At 36.1% G+C, this 24,598-nt stretch overlaps 1 protein-coding gene across 5 annotated transcripts in view; it reads left to right on the top strand.

Annotated features, from left to right (window-relative positions):
- The window catches only part of ALS2 (alsin Rho guanine nucleotide exchange factor ALS2), a 60,367-nt gene that overhangs the window by 9,692 nt on the left and 26,077 nt on the right, over positions 1-24,598 (top strand). For 4 of the 5 annotated variants that reach the window (XM_055573107.1, XM_055573109.1, XM_055573108.1 and 1 more), the window contains exons 2-11: positions 2,117-2,192; positions 3,483-3,637; positions 6,484-7,421; positions 10,536-10,893; positions 12,214-12,382; positions 13,242-13,338; positions 16,353-16,430; positions 19,121-19,303; positions 21,102-21,273; positions 23,360-23,540. In XM_055573107.1, the coding sequence (XP_055429082.1) occupies positions 2,173-2,192; positions 3,483-3,637; positions 6,484-7,421; positions 10,536-10,893; positions 12,214-12,382; positions 13,242-13,338; positions 16,353-16,430; positions 19,121-19,303; positions 21,102-21,273; positions 23,360-23,540 (2,351 nt within the window). In that variant the 5' untranslated portion in view covers positions 2,117-2,172. Of the gene's footprint in view, positions 1-2,116; positions 2,193-3,482; positions 3,638-6,483; positions 7,422-10,535; positions 10,894-12,213; positions 12,383-13,241; positions 13,339-16,352; positions 16,431-19,120; positions 19,304-21,101; positions 21,274-23,359; positions 23,644-24,598 lie in introns of all 5 variants that reach the window. The other variant, XR_008712068.1, reaches the window with a different exon arrangement.

The following is a 24,598-nucleotide window of genomic DNA, read 5'->3' as shown; positions in this document are numbered from 1 at the left end:
TCCTTTACCTCCCTTTCCCACTTTTAAGAACTCTGTGATTATACTGAGTCCACCTGGATAGCTATTAATAGAATCATCTCCCCAACTTAAAACCAGCTGGTTAGCAGCTTTACTTCTCCTTTGCTGTGTAACCTGATATACTCCCAGGTTCTGGACATTAGGATACATGGACATCTTGGGGATCATTATCTTCCCTACCATAGATAGAAAGTAACAAAGGAATGTTGCAAAACAGTTTGTAGAGTTTTAATTTCACTTGGATTTGAAAAAGTGATTATTGGTGAGAAATCATATCACATAAGGAGTAACCTACTTTAAGAAAGCCCTTTATTCAAAAAAAGGACCCCAAAAGGGAAGATATGTCAGCTGCTTCAGTCACTTTACCAAAAGATTCTCCACAGTTTTGATTGCCAGTTCAGCTCAGAGGCAGTGAGTCAGTTGCATTAAGTGTGTTCCTACACTGCCGCACCCTCCCGGAGCAGTTCTCTGGTTTCTTCCAGGGCATTGTTACTTGTATCAAGGGACCACTTACTCTGTGATCTCTGATAGGTAAGTGAAGGTTAGACCTGTCCTCAGAACTTTTCTGTATGCTGTGAACTGTTGAGTTCAGTTCAGTTCAGTCCCTCAGTCGTGTCTGACTCTTTGGGACCCCATGAATTGCAGCATGCCAGGCCTCCCTGTCCATCACCAACTCCCAGAGTTCACTCAAACTCACGTCCATCGAGTCCATCAAGTCGTGCCTTTTACTAAAAGTTAATTACTGTCACACACAAAGCATAGTACCACTTAGTAATCATTTATTAAGTGGTGTTGTTCAGTCACTAAGTTGTGTCCAATTCTTTGCGACCCTATGGACTGCAGCACGCTAGGCTTCTTTGTCCTTCACTATCTCAGAGTTTGCTCATACTCATGTCCATTGAGTTGATGATGCCATCCATCCATCTCGTCCTCTGTTGTCCCCTTCTCCTCCCACCTTCAATCTTTCCCAGCATTAGGGTCTCTTCTGATGAATCGGCTAAATCTATTCAAATATATCTTTCATTTACATGGTACCCTTCATCCAACTTGGAATGATTCAGAACCTTTCTAAAATAAGCACTAGGTAGAGAGTAATTTCCTCCAGATACACAGATGGGAAACAGTAAGAATTCACAGGCAACCTGGAGTAAACAGATGGATCTTACATCTCTCCTGCCGGTGTGGGCTGTTTGCAGAGCATTGTGATCATGCCATATCCTTTTGCAGGACAATAATAAATTTGGCCCCAGTATTTTTATCACTCACACATCTAAAACCCCATTGCCCTTATTTTCATGAGCTTTGGGGCCCTTAAAAATGTGAATTTCTAAGTTGAAATGCATTGAGCGTTTCTGTCTGCCTGTTCCTATTGCTAGCTCTAACTTTATTAAATTTTGAGTTGCTGAAAGGATGGATCATGATATTGGTACTGTTATTTTCTTATAACTCTTTTCTATTAAATGGCAGATGATATTTTAAAATTCAGATTTCTTTCTTCTAGCCCTTGGGATTATGGTTTTGAATTAAGATTGATTTGGGGAAAGTACTGCTGGTTCCAATAAATGGAGAGCTTTGTTCTAATGATGTAATTTTGTGTGTGGGCATTGCTGGAAAATGTAAATTAAAACTGCTTCAATCTGATAAATTACTGGAGAGATTGTAGAATTTCTTGTTTATTTAATTGGTATTTAAGTGTACATATGTCCCAGAAGCATTTAAAAAGTAGCCTCAGTGTGTATGTAGTGAATATGTAACACACTGAGTTTTCAGATTCCACTTCTTGGTAATAAACGAAAAAAGTCTGTTGCCTGACAAAGTACAGTGAGGTCATAGGTAGTCTTTTCTCACTTTGAAATTACATTTGACGTTCAACAGGCATTTTTTATAAGCTAGTGGGCAGGCTCAGTCTAGAGATTCAACTTTGGCAGGCAGGATATGAAATAGTTTAAATAGTTTTGCTGTATATTTATTGCCCAGTGAACGTGCACTTGTTGGAAGGCTGCCTTTTTTTTTTTTCCCTTTTTTGAAAAATCTGACTGATAAAATAGCAAAGGGTTCTTTTACTGCTCTTTGTGCTTACCTTCGTTTTGCCGTTTAGGTCTTTACCTTTTGCAAGGAGAGAATGATTTGGTGATGGAGTGCTCCCACTGACCGATGGACTCAAAGAAGAAAAGGTAAAACCATTTTTTCCTTCTCCTCTGTCTTTCTAGGAAAACACAACAAACAGTTCCACTTATGTGTAGCTTCTCTTCAGTTTAATTTTCTTCTTGATGGTTATTAAGTAGGAATAGCAACATTTGTGTTGATTGGCAAAGAGCGAAAGATAATTACAATAAAGCTTGTTAGTGGTTCACTTTTTTGCTAGTCCCTTTCTTATTAAAGGCACAGATGTCTTCATTTCATCATTGAAAAGCTTTTGAAGCCATTTTTTCCTCACATAATTTCAGTTTTTTTCAAAAGTAGCCTTATTATTTATAATTATATTCTTGGAAAACTTGTCATGAATGATATTTTGAAAAAGAAGTTAGGTTTGTGGCTTCCCTTTCATAAAACCATGGATGTGCCCAATTACAACTTGCAGGAATATTATTTAGCACAAATAGAGAAAATCCTAGGTATTACAAAATAAAGTCAAAGAAAGTTTCTGAACATCATTAAAATTTTGGCATCAGTGTTCTAGAAAAAAGATTATGAAAAAAGAAATGTCCCATCAGTGGCGACACAAAGGAAGACTTTATATAAAGGAAATCCAGAGTATGTTAATATGGCCTTTTCTTGGAAAGGGAGGCAGTTAGGATATGATCATTATTACACAGCTGTGTGTTTTATGATTTTTGAGCCAGTGTCATCAGATGGATAGAATTCTTTGGCTAAACTGTAAGTAAAGCATGAAGGATTTTACCTGTTATAAATTTAACTCTTAAAAATTTAAATAGGAATTATAGAGCTTAAACTCAGCATAAAGTGAAATAAGGATCTCTGCTGCTCCTGTCTTTCTCATCAGATATCTATTTGTTGTTTTTTTTCCTACCAAATTAAAAAAATTTAAAAATAAGACTCCAACTTTGGATATGTTGTAACTTTATATATTTTTGTGTGTGTGTGATGGGGAACACATGTACACCCGTGGTGGATATGTTGTAACTTTAATAGCTAAGGAGTTAATGTATTGAGAAGTTAGAATTTTGAAATTTTATGTTAATCAAAAAACTTCAAAAAATAGCCTAGGTTTTGTTGGCTTCTTAGATAGAAATAAGTAATTTGTGGATTTGTCCTCAGGGTCACATATAAATAGTTGTTTTGCATCTGCTTCTGTGTCATAACCAAGTCATAAAATAGCCAACCTATCTGACCCAGTCACCCATGTACTGGTAAAAGGTATAAATTTTCATGACAGTATTAAGGACAAGAGGTATAGTTCTGAACTACAGAAACAATTAAGCTATTTTTCTTGATGTTTGTAGTTCCACAGAGGCTGAAGGATCCAAAGAAAGAGGCCTGGTCCATGTGTGGCAGGCAGGGTCCGTTTCTGTGACACCAGAGAGATTGCCAGGCTGGGGAGGAAAGACTGTTCTTCACGCTGCCCTTGGAGTGAAACATGGAGTGCTTCTGACTGAAGGTGCTGAGAATGGCTTAGCCAGCATTAACTGAAACTCTGACTAGTGTCTGAGTGTGTAAGAACAGCTGAGCTTCCTGTGTGCCCGCGGTTCTCAATGGACTTTGCTGGAGCTTATTTTCTTTTTGTTTTCAAAATATGTTCTTACTCCCTTTATCAAAAATCAGATTAGTTCTTAAATTTAAGATGTTCCCTAGCTAGAATAAAAGGGAGAATTATAGCTTAAATTTTTTTGTAGTGATAAGTACATGAAAAATTAGACTTTTTGAAAGATTATGTATTCAGAGATCCTGTTGCTATACCTTTGTTCATTAAATGTATCAAAATAATGATGCTAATAATCGCAAATGTCTATTAAGCAATTATATGTGCCAGGCACTGTGCTAAGCACTTCATATGTATTATCTCATCGAGTCCTGACAACCACCTTATGAGGTAGCTGCTGTTATTATACCCACTTCACAGATGAGGTAGCTGAAGGTCAGGGAGGTTAAATCGTTTTCCCAAGCACACACTGCTATTTAAAGGGTCAGAGTCAGGATGGGAACCCAGAGAGTCTGATTTCAAAGCCTGCTTTTAAAATCACTTGGCTATACTGTCTTAGGTTTTCTCGGGCATAAATGGCAGCTTATAAGGATATAATGCAGTCTATAAATCTGTAACAGAAACCTAGGCTATAATTTATATAGAGAGCTACCTTTAATTTTGATGGCATTTTGCCAGTACAGTCATGGCAAATTTGATTTGGGTCAGGACTGCCATCAACTCCACTAATTTATAAATTTCTGCTCTATAAGCATTTGTTAAGTATTTAATAATGCTTTGGTATTTTCCTTGTAGGAACTAAGGGAAGACAAATTCTAGGAAACAAAGCTTAAAGCTGACCTTGGTGGTTTATGGGGTAAACATAGACTTCTTTCTAACTTCTTTGTTATTTTGTCACTTTTGTTATGATAATACATAATATTATCATTATTACTGTATTAGGCCAAAATTTGGAAAAAGCCTTATTTTTAAAATGTAAACTATATTCAGTACCTACACTATGGGCTTCAAAATGTATAGTTCTCAAGCATATATAAATGGAATTCTGTTACTGTTATTGTTTTAGCCCTTCAGTAAGCTGTTTAGGAATCCTTCATGAGCATGGTATCTTTAAACATCTAGAATCAAACCTAAAAGGCTGGGAAAACTGAGGGAAAACTTTAAAAAATATGTAAATAATGTTCATGTGTAAACAGTATTCTGATTTAAGTGTCAAAGGAACAAAAAATCTCCTCTCAACACAACTGTGTAGCTTGAAATGGCACAGAGATCTCCAGTACTTTCTTTTCTAAGTGAGGAAATGGTATTGATTGAATACTAGAAATTTCAAGCTTCTTTGTCTCTATTCAAGTTAACCATTAGCTCCTAATTCAGTGAGGACATCTCATTGACTCACTGTTTTTGTGGGATACTATTTTTAAATGATGTCTAAATATTCATTTCTTGCAGTTTTCTCTAGAGAGCCTATTATTCCAGTGAATAATACCAATTGAAAGTTTTGGTGAACTGTGTGATTTGGTAAACAAGTGTGATAGGTATATCACTTGGGAAGAAAAGTTTGAAAGCTCTTAACCAGTGAGCTTATTTTCTCAGTACTCTATGCAAATTAGAAATTCCCTAACAAAAGCTGATCTTTTTTCTAGCCACTATTGTGTTTTTCCTAACACAGATCTTGTAGTGAGTTAATTTGAGTATATAATTGTATCTGCCATGTATCATAGGCCAGAGATAAAAGCATTTTTTTCATCAATGACTAAATCGCTGCTTGTGGAGGAAGAATAGTACTCATTTCTTTATTAATTAAAAAAAAAATGGGTAGGTCCCTGGTCATATAGGAAAGAAAAGATAGTGGGCTTTGTTTAATACTTTTCAAAATCCATGGCCAAATCTTTGTCCCATTTAAATTTTTTAGCTAATATGGATCATTTATACATGCCCCCAAATTCCTGCAGTACCTGCAGTAAAACTATGACTTGGTAGCACACGTGAGCATAAATAGGTTGTCATCATTCATGTCTCCAACTCACTGGTGCCTTCCTTTTTATTTCTAAAGCTGGCCAGTTACCCTTCAGTCTAAAGCTACCAGTCATGACTTCATTTGTGTTTTACTTTGTTTTGTTGTGATGTGCTTTTTAAATGCAACTCAGAAAGGCTGTCTAGTACACAATATATATTATATATAATATATAAAAATTACACATAGTATAGTACAAAACATGAAGACAGTCACGTATTGTTAATATTGCTGCTTTCAGTCCAACCTGGAGGTGTTATATAAAGCTGATTTCATAGTTTTGGCCAAAGTGAATCTCTAGTATTTTTTATGCCATTGCATATTCATCTACTGCTCTGTTAAACATTAGTAGTGAATATTATAGATATTAGCGAATGTGTCTGTTTTGTCTTCTGCTTATTTTATCTAATCATATCTTGATCATTGTTCTGGATTTGAACTTGGAATCCACTTCTGTAATAGCCTACGGTGAGAGCCGTTAGTAATGATCAGTGCTAGGATGAGGCTGAATAAGAGGAGCACCTTCATTTGAAGTTGTCTCCTGCAATTTGTAGAAATTGTCACCATATCTCTGAATGTTCAAAGAAGCTCTTTGTTAAAAGATTAGTAAGTATGGAATGCTATATGCTTGAACAGAATTTCTATAGCTGTGCTCTTGAAAATTAAGAAAAGGAAACAAAAAAGAAATTCTATTTTGTTAAACCTAGAGGGGACTAAAGGTTAGCTGAGAAATTGTCTAGTTAATTCACTAACTTTTTGTTTCTGTTTTGTTTTGTTTTTAAACCCTCAGATGGTGAGGTCTACAGCTTTGGGACTCTCCCCTGGAGAAGTGAGCCAGCAGAGACTTGTCCAAGCAACCCCATTCTGGAGAGTGCCCTGGTTGGGCAGTATGTTGTTACCGTGGCAACAGGGAGTTTCCACACTGGAGCAGTCACAGACAGTGGTGTGGTGTACATGTGGGGGGAGAACTCTTCTGGCCAGTGTGCGGTAGCTAACCAGCCGTATGTTCCAGAGCCAAACCCTGTCAGCATTTCTGATTCTGAGACCAGTCCTTTGTTAGCGGTCAGGATCTTGCAGTTGGCATGTGGTGAGGAGCACACTCTGGCATTGTCCCTAAGCAGAGAGATCTGGGCATGGGGTACCGGTTGTCAGTTGGGTCTCATCACCACCACCTTCCCAGTGACAAAGCCACAAAAGGTGGAACACCTTGCTGGGCGAGTAGTGCTCCAAGTTGCTTGTGGTGCCTTCCACAGCTTAGCACTGGTCCAATGCCTCCCTTCCCAGGATCTGAAGCCAGTGCCAGAAAGATGCAACCAATGCAGCCAGCTCTTGATTACGATGACTGACAAGGAAGACCATGTGATTATATCAGACAGCCACTGTTGTCCATTAGGTGTGACACTGTCAGAATCCCAGGCAGAAATCCAGGCCAGCACCACCATCAGCCCCTCCTCTGAAACCCTTGACACCCAGGGAGAAGTGTTTGAGAACACTCTTGTGCAGAATGAGCCGCCTGCTGCTACTGAACTGAATGTTGGAAATGTTCAGACCGCAAGTGTTCAAACCACTTCCTCCCCACAAGATATCATGGGAACAACTGAAGTTTCTTCTGCAAGAAGTATACCATCATACCCTGACACTCAGGCAGTAAATGAATATGTGCAGAAACTGTCGGATCATGCAGTAAGAGAAAACTCCGAGAATGGTGAAAAGCCAGTGCCATCTCAGGTACCTGCTAAATTTTGTAAAGGTGTTTCTGGAGTTGAACCATCTGAGTTTTTCTTGAGAAACTTTAAATATCTAAGGGTTGGTACCATTTAAAATTTTCTTAGTTTGACTATGATTCTATCTCATCATGCAAGCCTAGATAAGAAAAACCCTGGATTGATTCAAAATTACTCTTTTTGTTCAAATTCTGGCTCTTTATGATGTTGCAAGATGTTACTCTGGGCTTGTTTTATAAGTAGCAAAATCCCATTTTTCTTGTCCAAGTACTTTTCCCCCCTGGCTAAGATGGGCTCCCAAAATAGTTTGATCTAACATAACTGTATATTCACAAAGAATTCTCTGATCTGTACTAGTAGCACTATTCAGGTTCCTTCTTTATCAGGGAAGCTTGCTATGTGGTAGATCCCTTGATTGGGGGCAGACTTAAAATTGACAGGCATTACATATTTGAGTTCTTTTCAGTTATATCAGTGGTCCTTACTGGGCATCATTGGACGGAGACTTTAATTTTTTTTTTTCAACTTGTTTAAACTATTTTTAGTTGGAAAACGTGTAATAAGTGGAGAGAAGCTATTTACTAGGGCCATATAGTAAACTGTGTCTCCCTACTTCAAACAAATTTTTCTAAAGGATACTTGGTTTTTTACTCTTAGTAGAAGGCTTTTGCTTTTCTAAAATAAATATGAAGAGAAACAACTAATCATATGGACTTCCCTGGCGATTTAGTGATTAAGACTCAAAGAGCTACCTTTGGCGTTGTTTTCAGGTTTTTGAAACCACCTTGCCTCTTGATTCTTCCTTACTGTTGTTTACTGGCTCAGGATAGAAATGTGGCTTAGAGTTGTTTTCAGAAACAGTCTTTATTTCACAGTCTACTCCCTGAACCTTGTAGATACTTGATTTTTTTTTTTTTTTTTTTTAGTTAAGAAGCTGTTTGGAGAAAGGGAAATCTAAACAAAGTGAAAGTAATAATTTAACAGGACTTGTGCACACTAATAAAAAAGTTAGATTTTGACTTATCAAAAGTCATTCATCTGATTTGTTAAAAGTTGAAGTTAAAAGTTTATTTTTTACTGTTTATTTGATCAATAGATTGTCATCATTGAAATTGCACTTTTCTTTGGACCCAATCATTTGGTTAAACATTTAAAGCTTTGGTTACCTATGCTAGTTTTGACATTGTGTGTTTAGCTAAGTGTAACTCATCCATCTTTGTAAATAGTGTCTCAGTCATACAGCTAACCCTTAGGAATTTATGTAGCCTAGGATAAGTCTTTTCTTCTTCTGGCCAGATGTAACTGAAAGAATATCACGTATTTATGAAATAAGCCAAAGTATTTGGTAATGAAGCATATATCTCATTATTGAATTTTACTGACTGGTACTACTAAAATTGTATCTTTTGTCAGAATTGCTGGGCATGTGTTTTTGTTTTATTTACTTATTTTATGAATTGTTAAATGTAATTAAGTAGAGGGGCAAATTAAGACAATAAAGTTTATATAAGGTAGAGTTTTTTTTTTAATTTTCCTGAGCCTGATGCTAAGAACTCCCTAAGTCAGTCACCCGTAAATACTATTTAAGCTTCTGTTATGTGCATGCATGCTAATATCACTTCAGTCTGTCCGACTCTTTGCGACCCTATGGACTATGGCCTGCCAGGCTCCTCTGTCCATAGCATTCTCCAGGCAAGAAGTACCGGAGTGGGTTGCTGTGCCCTCCTCCAGGGAATCTTCCCGACCCAGGAATTGAACCTGCGTTTCTTAAGTCTCCTGCATTGGCATTGGCAGGCGGGTTTTTACCAGCTAGCGCCACCTGTGAGCGTTTGTAAATAGAGGGTGGAAGTAGCAACACTAGCTTTTCTGAACACGTTATCATGGGACCTGTGTTACCAGGGAAGTGACACACTTTGTATTTAACTTTTTTAATATGGTCTATTTGTTTATTTTGTTGGATATTTTAATTAAAGACTCACACAGAAGTGAGTCTTCTGAATTTAGTATTTAATTCACCAAAATGTGTTGAGTGCCTACTACATGTCAGACACTGTGCAGGGAACAGGCATTATTTCCTGTAAGAAAATCAGAAGCCAGTGTTAAAAAATAAATTGGGGGTTTGGTTTGCAATTCAGGACAAATGAAGAAATATTATACACATACACACACACACACACACACACACACACACACACATGTGTGCATACCACACCTCTGGGATATTTGGGTAGCATAGGAAACAAAATTTTCACTGTGACCTGTGCTCATAAACTAAAAGCTTTTTGTGTGGGTTAGTAGGCTTATCTTTTTTAGTAAGCAGTGATGCTTGACAGCTCAGAGTAATTAACTGATCTTTCACCAAGATACCAGAAAACTTTAGTTAGCTTTCTAATCCAGCTGTGAATAACACTAAGCACATTGGATCCAAGTGTTTAATGATTAACCTACCACATTACTCAATGGTAATGAGAGCAAAGGTAATCTTTCAGTTTACCTTGTGCCTGGGTCATGGAAAATAACTCCTGATTAGATAGTAGGAGGACATAAACTTCAAAACATAATTTGGGGGCTGATAATTTAGAGATATAACTTATTTCTCTGCCTGTGTATGCCATATATAAATTTCTGTCTATAAAATATTTTAGGAAAAGCCTAAAATAGAATTTTCTTAAAATAGAATTTTTTCTCATAATTTTTTAGTAGAAATCTGTATAATTTTTCCTAGTAGTGATCAGTAGTAAAGCTTGCACTTTTTCAACCTTCTATCCAGGGCTATTACCCCATGTTAAAGGCTTTGTTTTTCATACCTTCCCTCCCCTCTCCCCTCTACTGTGTTTTGTTTTATAAAGCAGCTGGGACTTATTTTTAAATACCATGATAAAATCCCACCCAAACAAAAGGAAGTACTTTTTATAAGGAGCTGTATTTTGAGTACTCTTTTCCATATAAATGTGTTAAATACATGATCAAGAAGGGATACCTTTAGGTTGGAGATGAAGACCTCCTGTTTCAGTCTTATATTTGCGAATAGTGATAGATGTTACATTTTCTTTTTATTGATTACTTGTTGTATAAGGGATTATATTTTTATATGCTGTTTTATGTGTGTATATTTTAGCCTCTTGTAGAAGAAGCAATTCCTAATCTTCACAGCCCACCAACCACAAGCACTTCAGCCCTCAACAGCCTTGTGGTCTCTTGTGCATCTGCTGTTGGTGTGAGAGTGGCTGCTACATATGAAGCTGGGGCCTTGTCTTTTAAGAAAGTTATGAACTTTTATAATACAGCCCCTTGTGAGCCTGGAGCTCCGGCAGGCAGCAGTTCCATAGGCCCAGAAGGTCTGAAAGATAGCAGAGAAGAACAGGTTAAGCAGGAGTCAATGCAAGGAAAGAAGAGTTCAAGTCTTGTGGATATCAGAGAAGAAGAGTCTGAGGGAGGCAGCCGAAGACTCTCTCTCCCTGGCTTGTTGTCACAAGGTAAGGAGCTAGCTTTTGTGAGCTGACTTCTGGTGAATCCAAGATGCTCCTGATATCACATATTGTGTTATAATAAGTTTGCTTTCTTAATTATTAAAGCTAACATATGCAAATATCAAAATTTATTTCATTAATTAATTTTTTTTAAGTTACATATTACTGTGCTTTATAAATAAGTTTAGACCCTCACTTTTTCATGATACATGCTTCTGCTTATGAACCTTGTGTAAGCTAGTGGCACACTCAGCAGAAAAGATTGTAATCTTAGCCAGTGATGATCACTTTCTTTGTGACCCACAACTTAGTGATCAAGTGACTGAGTCTGTACTTAGTGACACTTGATGATTTTCTTCAAAACAGTCTGTCACCAGATTGGTGTACAAGATTTGCACAATGTTATAACAGCCTTTGGTATAATTTAGAACACTGTAAAAGATGAAGTTCTCTATGAAATAAAGTTAGCAGGCAAAATACAAAAGCTTTTTAGTATTTCTGATTTATAACCATTTTCTCACTTAAAAACTTTAACACTTTATGTCTAAAGTAAATCTTTTGTTAAAATATTTATAGCATGCTTGAACTTAAGACCTTCATTTGGAAAAGCTTTACTTTTAATTTTGCTTTGACATGGAAGAACTATTTTTTAGCCTTAGTGTAGGACTTTGTTCAGAGAAGGCAATGGCACCCCACTCTAGTACTCTTGCCTGGAAAATCCCATGGAAGGAGGAGCCCTGCTAGGCTGTAGTCCATGGGGTCGCTGAGTCAGACACGACTGAGCAACTTCCCTTCCACTTTTCACTTTCATGCATTGGAGAAGGAAATGGCAACCCACTCCAGTGTTCTTGCCTGGAGAATCCCAGGGACGGGGGAGCCTGGTGGGCTTCCTTCTATGGGGTCGCACAGAGGCGGACATGACTGAAGTGACTTAGCAGCAGCAGTATTTTGTTAAGCTTGTTCTTCAGAATACCAGTTACATAGGATGTCATATAGCTATTCTATATAAAAAATGTACAGAAAAGAATTTTGTGGCCAAATGGTTGGAAGTGGGGTAGGGCTAAACAGATTTAAACACGGCTTTTAATTGCAGGACTTGTCTGTACCTTGAGCATGCTGATGTGTGTGTGAATCTCCACAGGGGCGGGAAGGAAGAATGTAGTAGGCAGTATTTACCAAACTCACTTAATCCCCAGTTTTGCAGACCTATAGAATATGCTTCACAAATACCATGTTAGTATATTTTGTTGAAAATCAACGTTTATTAAAAGGGTACCTTTCTTTTCATGTGTCTATTCCCTCATGATATTTCTGGTTTGTTTTCAGTCTCGCCCAGGCTCCTGAGGAAAGCTGCACGGGTAAAAACTCGAACAGTGGTTTTGACCCCTACATACAGTGGAGAAGCAGACGCGCTCCTGCCTTCTCTGAGAACAGAGGTGTGGACCTGGGGGAAAGGGAAGGAAGGACAGCTGGGGCATGGCGATGTTCTGCCCAGGTGAGTGCTGCCAGTGTTTACTGTTAGGAATTAGTTTAAACAAATAACTTCTCCCCCTTGAAGGTCTCCAAATCTCCACTTCCTCCTGGAGGAAATCTGGTCCCTTCTAGCTCTAGATTGTTATACACCATTAACTCTGATAAAAAAACAAAACAAACACCACCTGCTCCCCCCAGTCATTCTTAGTCTTGAATTTGTTCCTGACAATAAAGGACTTAAGTATCCATGGTATATTTTTCCATCTCTTCTTTGATGTTTATTCATGTTAGAATGCAGAAAGGGGTGTTTGGGATAAGATTATGTGTCACTGGAACATGTGAATGGTTCACATTTTTAACTTATGAAAAAGAGCCAACAGTTTTCTTAACCTGAAAGAGGTCTATCTGCTGCTGCCAAAATAACTATAACCACTGTATTAAACCATGTCTATTCATGTATATCATGGAAAAACTGTTCTAAGAGAAATTCTTTTGATATTAGCAATAAATATTTGTAAAAGTGTATAAATAGAATGATTATCTAAACCAGTTAATATAAATGTCTCTTTTCTCCTTAGCAGAGTGAAAGCACCTAATTCATTAAAAAGTATACTCTCTGCCATATTAATCATTTAGTTGTTTTATGATTCTTAATAGATTTCAAATTATGGTGGTGAATTAGTGATTAACAGACAAAGATGAAATTAAAACCATTTAAAATTACTTATATTTAGGAGTAGATTGAATATAAATCCAGTATTTTTATTTTAATTTTTTTTGGAAATATTTACTTGAAAACATAATTTGAGAAAGTCCATGATTCTTGCTGAGAATACTTCTTACTTTGAGTTTATGTGTATGTGTGTATGTTTTTCTTTAAGGCTTCAACCATTGTGTGTAAAATGTCTGGACGGTAAAGAAGTAATCCATCTGGAGGCAGGTGGTTACCATTCTCTTGCACTTACTGCAAAATCCCAGGTAGGAGGCAAACTGTTAAAAGCTGATCTTGATTTCATGAAAGACCAACATGATGAGATTAGACTATCATTTATTGAGAATCTTATCTGCTGTATGTCAGGCAACAATCCTATATCTCATTTGATCTTTTCAGTGTTTTACATTGCACTGTATTATTTCCATTTTATAGGTGAGGAAAGGGAGGTTTAGAGAAATCGTGTAACTTGGCTAAAGTCACATGTGTGACTGTAGAGTTTGGATTCAACACTGGTCTGCTTGACAAAGAAGCTTTTTATAATGTGCTTTTATGGAAAAATAGAACTCAGAGTTTTCTAAGGTATTGGTAAACTTTTATTTCTTGATGAAGAAAACACTTATGTAAGACATTAAGAAAACAGAAGGCATTTCTTTCTTAAAATTGTGAGACCTGAAAGTGACTTCCAGAATCATTTAAAACCATGCCCACATATACAAATCCTTCTGAGGATGGTAGATTTTTAAACATACTCTTAAATATATTCATATAATGATTCTTCATCAGCCCCATTATCTTGCTATAAAAAGTCAGTAAAAGATTCTAAACACTTTATTTTAAATGACATAATAGTCTCACCAAAAAGCTATTATAGCTCATATAAATAAATATAAATATTAGCAAAGAAAAGGATAATTTGTTATTAATGTGATGAATCATCAGAAAGGCTTAAAAATAAGAAAACAGGAAGATGGTAAGTTACAAAGTAAGCATAAAAATTACCAGCTTTCTTATATATGTAAAGTAAAGCAGAAAGCATGCTTAAGGAAAAAAAAAAGCTGTTCACAATTACAACACAAGTGTTAAGGAAACAGGAACATTGTTAATAGGAAAAGTGTATAGCCCACATGACACAAATTCAAGAACTCTTCTAAGTTATAAAAGAAAATAGGAATAAAGAGGGAAAAATTTTATTTTTAGATGAGAAGACTGAACATTGCAAAAATGCCATTTCTCCTAGATCATTAAATTAGTAGAGTGTAAATTCAGTACAATCCCCAGAATATTCCAATATAATATTTACACCTTAATAAAATGATTCCCAAAATTATTCTAGGAGAATAAACAAAAGAGGTGAGCCACAAAAATTCTGAAAAAAGAAAGCATTAGCCTTATAAAACATACTATAAAACTACAAACAGGTTATTATAACAGAAATACACTATAGACTAGAAATAGCCACAAGTATATATGAGAATTTGATCTGTGATAAAAAGTAGGCATTTCAGCATTCTGAATCAGCCATAGGTGTACATGTGTTTGGCAGCAATCAACACAATTCTGTAAAGCAATTATCCTTCAATTAAAAAATAAATTAAAAAAATTTTAAAAAGTAGGCATTTCAGATTAGGTGGAAAAACAAGACTGAGTGTTCAGTAAATTCTTTTGGAACCACTGGCTTCTTATTTGCAGAAGAAAACTAAGATAACTTTACATATTCTAATTCTGGATGGAGTAAAGATCTAGATGTTAAAAAATAAAACTTTACATGTGTAAGAACAAATTTAGGTGATTTATTTTTTCAGTAATCTTAGGAGTAGAATAAGATATGACATCAAAACCAGAAATTAAAAAGTAAAGATATATGTTTGTCTACGTAATAATTCAATAGTCCAACATAGCAAAAACCTAAACACAAACCAAAAAACCCCACAAACAAATTTAAGATACATAATATATGGGGAAAAACATTGTAACATATATGACCTGATCCATAAAGAAAAATTGTTTAACAGCATTTATAGTCCATTCACTGAAGAAAAAATAAAAGTAGCCAGCAACAAAAGATGGTCAACTACTCAGTAAGCAAATTTAAATTAAAACAAAATTTTCTCACCTATCATATTAGCAGGGATTGCATTTAATGCTAAGTGTTGGTGAGGATGTGGGGAAAAGGTACACACACTGCTGGTGGGAATGTAAATTGAACTTTGCTGGAAGACAGTTTGTTGGTATATAGCAAAAATCAAAATGTGTATGTTCATTGACCCAAAGTTCTTTGCTTAGAAATCTATCCTAAGGAAATAGATACATTATATATATATATATAAAGAATTTTAGTTAATTTTTATATTAAATAATTGAAAAGAAATTATTAATAAATGTACTTATTTCATTAGGTAATTGATTAAACTACACCCACAGTGGAGTTTCATGTACTTATATTGTAGCTCTATACTTATTGACCTAGAAAGATGTCAGTGTGCAGAGCATTACATAAAAAACATCAGGTCACAAAGCAGCATTGATAGTAGAGTCCCACTTTATACTTTACATTTTGTATATTCATTATATCTAGTAGATAATAAAATTTCTGGAATTATATATGTGTATGTTCCTAAAGCAAGGTAGGAGTTGTCTCTGAGTGGGTGATTCATCAGTGGTTTTCACTTTCTTTTTGTTTCTTTGTATTGTCACAGTCTTGTACAGTGGTCATGAATTGCTTTTATAATCAGAATAAACAAAATCATTTGCATTAAGCATAGTTACTGTAATCTGTTTTTTTTTGGTCTATATTAGTGCATAGGTGCTTTATGCTTCTCATATATGTGATTCTTCATATATGAAAAGCTTTCTAGTCATTCCATTGTACTCCTGTCCACAGAATAAAGAATAGTGATTCCTTTTTCTTCATGGTACTTAGCTTTATTTTTAAAAATCACTTTCTTTATAAGAGGCAGTATAGGATAGTTCCTGGGATTAAATCCTGGAAAATTTGTGACCTCTCTGGGTCAATTCCCTTATATGTTTAAAAAAAAAAAAAGGATTGTGTGATAGTGAAACATTAATTAATACACAGAAAGTATATTAAGAACAGGGCCTGGCAGGTAATAAACTCCTGAGAAATGTTAGTTAAAATGAATTTTCTAAAGAGTTGAAAGACTAGGATAAGTAATTTGTGTGTAACTGTTGGTAAATATGTATTATTATAAAAGTTCAGAATTGGCATGCAAAGATCAGTGTCACATCTCTTACCTGGTTTCCTGTGGTTTTCTAATAGGTTTACTCATGGGGGAGCAACACCTTTGGTCAACTTGGGCATTCAGATTTTCCAACAACAGTTCCCCGTCTTGCAAAGGTACTTTTGTAACCTTGATAACTTTTACAGCAGCTTATTCCAGAATTCTAAGTTATAACACTATATTTCTCCAATTCTTGTTTTATAAAATTAGGAGAATTGTATACTTGTAACCTGTTTGTTATCACATACATTAAAATTTTTAAGAAACTGAAGCTGCTTGTTTTCAGGCAAAATGTTCCCCATTTTTGATGTGTTAGTTTGTATTAATATTTCTTTTTTTCCTAGCTTCACTAAGTATTCATAGTTCTGTGTTTGTTTTTTTTTTTTTTTTTTAAAGTAAAAATGAACAAGTTATTTTAAAGCAAATGTTTCTTGGACTGTGAGATTGACTTCTAAGCTTTATACCACCGAATAATGCCTACTCTTCGATTTCTCACTTAAGTTTGACTTTCTTTTAAGTGTAACTTTTACATAACGTTATTTGATGGTTTGTTTTGTTATTATGTACACAGTAGTAAAACCTTTTTGTAACCCTTTTTGTTTTCTATAGGGAAGCTAAAAGTATAGATAATTTCTTCACTGCTGTATGAATTGGTTTTAGTTTATGTAGTGGGTGCAGTTTTAGAGGACCGTTTCTCACCCTTTTTTTTCTGTCACAACGTTCTGCAGAAATACAGAATTCATCAGTAGTATTGACTCCTCACATGAGATCTGTTTGTTTGGGGAACGGATGTGTTGTGGGCAGAGAGTAGGCGTGATGATAGCCCAATAGCCTAAAAGAATGGGATATGGGGCTCATGTGTTCCTAGTTTGAATCCTCTCCATCCTGATGCATGCTCTCTGCCCTGAGAGTATTAGAGACTAGAAAAGGATGTTTACTTCAGTTTCAGGAACCTGATTCAACATATGAGCTACAGTTAATATATATTCCAGTGATTCATGTATTCAGTGTACACTGTGCATCCATCACTACATAAGACCTTTACCTGTTACCTTTCCTTCCAGTGAACTAATTTTACTGGGAAGGAAAGTCTTAAATGAAACATTACAGAACAGTTGTTATTTCTAGCTCCAATCTTAAATATTTTTAGCATAAAATGTTTTAATGGTCAGCTATTCAGTTTTGAATAATGTGTCCTGAGGAGTTGGACATGACTTGGCAACTGAACAGCAAATTCAATTTCTGATATTTTACTACAGATAAAAATATGGTAAATCATTGTTTCTTGTTTTTGTTCATTTGAATAAATTAGAACATGCTTATATTCCTACTAAGAAAAGTTTTATAATCCAGCATGGTGATGCTGCAAATACAATTTTTATTTAACATTTTAGTGTCAGACAAGAGAGAATAGAGTTTGTTATAAGGTTTTAGTTTCATTACTGTTTACCTGTACCTCTGAAAATGCAACATCATTATTTTGGTCTTTATTTGGGGGAAGGTTTTATTTTGGTTTTTTATTTGAGAAAATTATTTTGAAGTCATTTAAATTAATGTGTGAATTAAAATCAAGGCAGAGTGAGACCTGAATTAGTTTTGATTAGAAACTAGGAAGACAACTCTTTCCTCCTGCAAAAATTTTAATTCATTCTTTGCAAAACCAGCAGAAGTCAATTTTATAGATAACCTGAATTTGAGAAGATAATGTCATGCCTGAACAGGATAACTGTAAAGTAGTGGAGATGTGCGTGATAGTAACATACACACTATCACCTAATCACCCAGGACGTGAACCAGATCTAGACATGGAATATCAAGATAAGAAATTTTTTTGCTTTATTGTTATACGCGTCATGGCTGAAGCTGGGTCTGCAGGATGGGGCAGTAGTTTTCGTAGCAGAACACTTCCTTCAAATGAAACCTTGTGCTGAATCCCCTACATAAAACAGATAACTGTAGGACTGTCTTAGTTAAGGGATGGATGTGGGTGGGGATAGAACCCGGGCACCTGCCTTTCCATGGTGGCTCCTGAATCACTACCTGGAATCCTGGAAACCTAAAGCCATTGGTTTAAGGCAGTGGTTCTCAAACTTTTGCATATATCAGAAACACCTGGAGAGCTTCTCGAAGCCGACTGCCTAGTCCCTCCCCTCAGTGGCTCTGTGGCCTGAGTTTGCATTTCTCATGTGTTCCTAGATGATTGCTGCTGCTGCTGCAAAAGCTTCTTGTTGAGCACCATTCGCCTAGGGGATCCTTGTAGATGGGCTTCTAGGGGTTTCTGTCTGTTGCAACATCCTGGGACACAGTGAAGTCATGTGAGAATTAGTGAGTTCCAAGTCAGAAAGCAGTTTTCGCACTCATGGGTTTAGTTGGCCAGAATGGAATTTAGCCTAGTTAGGTTTTCTTTTTACATTGATTTTTGTTTACATAGCAGAATATGAATGGACAAAGGTGTGTCCTAGCTGTAGAATAGGGCTCTAGAAGTTTTTGGGCCTTTGATTATAGTACAAGCTAAGTCCTATGACAGCTTCCAAAAATAACAATTAAAATATCAAATGTATGGTTTTTTTATTTTTGAATTCCAATTTTTCAGTTTTTTATAGAACAATCCAGTTCTACATTTACTGGCTGAATAGGGTTCCTTTTCACTCCTGCAGTTGTTTGGGTATGTTTCTGGGTGAGTTTTGCCCTCTGAGATGTGACTTTTATTCCACTTGTTCAGGTAACCTAACGTTCTAGTTATCATGGACTTGGAGTTGCATCTGATTCCTTCATCTCAGATAGACATGTCTTCCTGTCATTGCAGGTGAACAGTGAAAATGGAGTCTGGAGTGTGGCTGCAGGCCAGGATTATTCCCTGTTTTTAGTGGATACTGAAGACTTCCAGCCTGGATTATGTTACAGTGGCCGGCAGGACCCGACAGAAGGTGACAACCTTCCAGAGAATCACAGTGGTACTAAGATGCCAGTCCTCCTCTCCTGTAGTAAGGTGAACAGGAATTAGATCCTAAGGCCCACATTCCGTAACACATGAGAAGTATTTTGTTTCTGTTGCTGTTTGTATGTATGCCTATTATTAAGTATCCCTGACTAATATATTTAAAATTGTAAGCCGCTTCCCATCCCCCTTCACTCCTCATCTCCTTTTCCTGCCTTATTTCTCTCCACAGTGCATATCATCATCTCATCCTCTGTAGAGTTTACTTATTTTGTTTATTGTCTGTCCTCCTTAACTATAAAATTCATTAGAGTAGGGATTTTTAGGCTCTCTCATTTATAACTCTATTTATGTATATTTCATAAATATTTGTTGAAGTAAATGCTTTTATAAATGATTGTTGATGTAACACCCTCATATAGGAATGTTGAAAATATTTATTTCGCAGCAAAGTTTTCTGACTGTGTTAATGGAGTCCTCAGAAATGAATCAGAATAGAAATTGAGTAACAGATTTTTAACTGTTAGTAGAAAGTGAAAATTGCAGGGGCCTGAGGTGGGCTTGTGGCAGACCTGACAGGCCACCAACCATGCTGTTTTCCATCACTTCCCCTCTTCTCTTAGCTTTTTCTTTTGTTTACTACTGTTAACTTATTTTTCCTTTGTTGATCTGAATTTATTTGCTTTCCTACTGCTTACCTCTTTTTCTTAAACTTAATACCATTGGTCTGTTTCTGGTTTTCTTTTTCCTCACAACATTGCAAGGAAATTAACCTTCAAAGCTTGTGCATTCTGGGTTTCTTATTCTTACTGAATAATATATCCTATGGATTGTTTTTTTTTTTTAATCCTTTGTTTTTCTGGCTAACTATGCAATTGTAGCTGTATATAAGGGCAAGATCTTTCTTGCTAAAGGTAACACTGGCCAATATTTGACTCTTGACCTGTATATAGCCTGTTATTCCAGACATATTAATTGACTCTTCGTAGTTCTTGGCCCTGACTCCACATTCCTCATTAAAGATTCCACAGTCCAGGTAAAGGATGAAATGGGCTGATGAAAGCGATGAGGCTCAATCTGTGTCTTTAGTTACCATGGGCTCTTAATAGTATATTGAGCCTGCAGCTTGGTTGCCTAGTTTAATAGGGATATGTGACAAAGACGTCACATATTTTTGTTCAGTGCTATCATGAATAAATGACAAAGTCCACTTTTAAAGAAAATCTCTTTCTGTTGTACTTTTTTTTTTTGCTTGTTGCATATGTATTTTTTAAATATAAATTTATTTATTTTAATTGGAGGCTAATTACTTTACAGTATTGTATTGGTTTTGCCATATATCTGTTGTGCTTTTAAAATATAGCTCCTAGATCCTTGATATTTTGACATACAGCATAGAGATGGTCTCTGCTCTCATCTGTTTCATGCAAAAAGAAGTCCTGAGACATATATTTGTATCATTTGTATCTTTGTATATTTAGAGTATTTATGGTTCTAACTATGTGTAAAGTGAAATAAAAGGTATTGTGGCAATAAATAATACTATAGATGTTTATAGTTATATATAGATTGCGTTATATGTATATAACAACAGTATACTGGTAAACCAGCCCTAAAAAGTAAACTCAAAAGCTCTGATTTGTAATGTTTTCCAGTTTTGTTTTGTTTTTTTTTGGTAAATTTCACTATTGCCACTTTCAAACTATTAATGATTTAATAACCAACTTGCTGCAGAATTCTTGCGTAGTTAGCTGTTGGCTCTCACCAGCTGTTATGAACTAACTTTAGTGCCCAAATTACTGCTAGTAAATTAGATTTTATCTTTAATCTCTTTCTTCTCCTGTTTTAGCTTGGGTATATAAGCAGAGTGACAGCAGGAAAAGACAGTTATCTAGCCTTGGTGGACAAAAACATTATGGGGTATATTGCCAGTCTCCATGAGTTGGCTACTACTGAAAGACGCTTCTATTCAAAACTAAGTGATATCAAGTCCCAGATTCTCAGGCCTCTTCTTGGTTTAGGTAAGTACCAGCCAGTCAATTATCAGGAGTCTTATTTTACCTCTTCTTCCTATATCACAAATAAAGAAAACTTTTTGTTTGAGTTGTACTCTGCTCCTTTCTTTCCAGTCTCTTCTTTTGTGCCTACGTGGTCAACAGCTTACAAGCCATTTCCTCTTTGCTGGTAGCCTAGCTCCCCTGTCCTGGCACCCCCAGAGCTCCTGTTACTTACGGAAGTAGAAACATGGAGCTTTCATAAGATCCATGGCAGAGAAGCAGAGCAACTGTGGAAAAGTTGATCCTAGGAGTCAAACTTCTAAACAACACTTCTAGCTGCACTAGTTCTAAGATACCTTAAAAGTGTAAAGTGAAAGTGTTAGTCACTCAGTCATGTCCGACTCTTTGAGACCCCCGTGGACCTGCTGGACTCCTCTGTCCATGGAATTCTCCAGGCAAGAATACTGGAATGGGTTGCCATTCACTTCTCCAGGGGATCTTCTGGTCCCAGAGGTCAAACCCGGTCTCCTGCATTGCAGGCAGATTCTTTACCATCTAGGCCACCAGGCAAGCCCCAAGATAGCTTATATACTACTCCAAATTTTCATTTTCTTTGTTCTGCTTCTTAGAATTTTATCAAGTAGAACTTCATTTGGATTTACAAGTAATATCTCAAAATGTGAATAACTGTAAGAATGTTAAAGATCTGACCCCCCACATTAGCAGAAATTGATTAAATCTTATCCCTTAGCTGTAATCAGTGACAACAGGGATTGAAGGTAAGGAGATAATATGGAGAAAATAGATTACAGTGGTTCTCGATGGGGTGCTACTGTCCAGAAATAGAATACTGGGATCTCCAGGAGGTTATAAAGGAATGCAGAATGGAGATGGGTGGGTGGGCTATTAAAGATTAACTTCCCCTAGTCAAAAGCTTTTGTAGGTTTGACCCTACTCTCAGAAAATGGAAAGGACCTTTTTTCTCTTTCATTCACCTGAACTCGACCCCCTGTGAGGCCACAGAATTCAGACCAGTACTCTAGTACTTAAATTGTGCCCTGTTCATGCATCACTTTTCCACATTAGGGTGACTGGCTTGTGTAGGTCAGTCCATTGTTTTTAATGGGAAAACATCTATTTTTCAAACAACTAACTTACAGTCTTTCTGAATTCAGTCCCTATATAAGCTGGAGACAGTCAGCATTTGTTTTTGTTTTTAACATGTTTTGCTTTTTTAAATGTTGAGTTCCTGTTCTATAAATACTCCTCCAGTGGGTGGGCCCAGCTTCCTAGTACTTTGGCAAGAGATAGGAAGCAGTCCAAGCTGGAAGCTTCCTGGATTGCTCTGAAAAGAAAGTGAAACCTACCCTTTTCCTGTTCTGATTCCTGTTTTCTATATTGGTTTCATGTGGTCTGTTCATCAGCCTCACTTCTAACTTAGAAGTCCTGCAAATTGGGTATTTTGGACTGGGAAAAAGTAGTAATCTCCTGATGTCTTTTATAAAGTTAAGAGTAACCAAGGCAGTCTAAGTCAGTCTTAATCCCAATCAAAGGCAATCTTTTTGGAATCTTTTTCTTTGCATGGAAGAACAGGGCTTATCCAGGGGGCAAGCAGAGCTGAAGTCAGTGTAAAAGTGGGAAATGTTGACAAAGGTATAGCTATAGAAGTGAGTTTAATTCCTGGCTGTTACTAACCAGTTGTATAAAGGTAGATATTTCACTTCCTTTCCCTTGGCCTTAGATGACTTCAAGATGAGAAGAGAGTTGGATTTGCACAGTGGTTATCAAATACTGTCTGGTCTTCGGAATTACCTGGAAAGTGCTTTAAAAAAATATCCATCCTGGTGTCTAAACTCTTGTCTGCTGAGTCAGAATCTGTAGGGGTCCCATGAATATTTTTAACAAGTTCTTGAAATGACTGGACACTGATCTCTGCATGTTAAGCACTGTGATTATTTGGGTTCCATAAAGTATTTGGGTTCCATAGTTGAGAGTCCATTTCAACATGTTAAGAATTTTTAGTAAAGGAAAATTCATTATCTTGATCATAAGAAAGTATTTATATAATGAGTCTTTAGGTTATGTCATCATCATCATCGTTTTGTTCCAGAAAATCTGGGCACTGCAAATACAGTCCAGCTGTTGGAGGAAGTGGCAAGCCGATTCAGCAAGCTGTGTTACCTAATTGGTCAGCATGGAACCTCACTGAGCAGCTTCCTTCAGGGGATAAAGGAAGCCAGGAGTTTGGTCATCCTGAAGCATGCAAGTCTCTTCTTGGATAGTTATACAGAGCAAGTATCCAGTCCCGTGTCATGTTCAGTCTCTGCAGGGTTATTCTGCCAAGGAGAACAGTTCCTTAATCAGAAGAAACTAGATTAGGGAGAGTTCTATAAGGTAATAGAAATTGCAAAGCAGTGCTTTAATCTTAAGACAACTATATAGCTCCACGTCACTACAATTTTAGTTTGCTCTAAGAGGGGAAAATTTTAAGAAGAAATAATGCATTCTCAAATTTCCTTCTGCATTCTAGCAGAATGATAGTATTCTTAATTTTCAAAATTTACCATAATAAAGATGGCTCTTTAGAGAACAATTTTGTACTTAAATAAATTATACTAAAATTTGAAGAAATAAGTAAACAGATTATTTTAAGATCAACTAATGATTGTAAATATGGAGCTCTTCCAATGCCTGCTTTTCACTGTTGTGTAAAGGAGGGTTTAAAAATAAAGATCTTATTGTAATAAAACCTAGGATAGTGATCCAAGGTTCTTTTCATGTTTTTCAAGTAAAATATCCCAACTGTATTTGAAATAGTCAGTATTTCTCACTTTTTCTTTTGCATTTTTCATTTTCATTTTGGCATTGTGATGTGAGGCATAATTTAAGTGTTACTTTAATGTGTATTAGGTTATGCTATTGATCTGAAGTATTGATTTTAAAGTCACTCATAATCCTTCTATCAGAAACAGCCATTGTTAATAATCTTAGTGTATTTCCTTACAGACTTAGGCATAAATGTGCAGATCTAAGCAAAACTGAGTATATTTGAAGCTGTTGGCTGTTGTCTGGGAGGAATTACCCTCGTTAGAGTCTTTTAACTCATCTTCTTTCGGACATAAAAAGTAGCATAATTTGATATGAATTTACTTTTTTAAACTAGATTTTTTATGTGTGAAGGTTTCAGCTTTTATTGGTATAAATTTTTTGTTTTGACTTGTATAGATCTCATGTGTATTTCTCTTTTTCTGCTGTAATACTTCAGGACTTATGCTTGGAAATGCTTCTATTTTGATTCCTTGGGTTTTTAAAATGTATTCATATAGACTGGGCAGGTAAACTTGATTTG

Source organism: Bubalus kerabau, chromosome 3, assembly GCF_029407905.1.
Source record: "Bubalus kerabau isolate K-KA32 ecotype Philippines breed swamp buffalo chromosome 3, PCC_UOA_SB_1v2, whole genome shotgun sequence".
Classification (NCBI taxonomy): Eukaryota; Metazoa; Chordata; class Mammalia; order Artiodactyla; family Bovidae; genus Bubalus; species Bubalus kerabau.
Note: the sequence above shows the minus strand (reverse complement) of the source record. Positions and strands in the feature narration are given on the sequence as shown.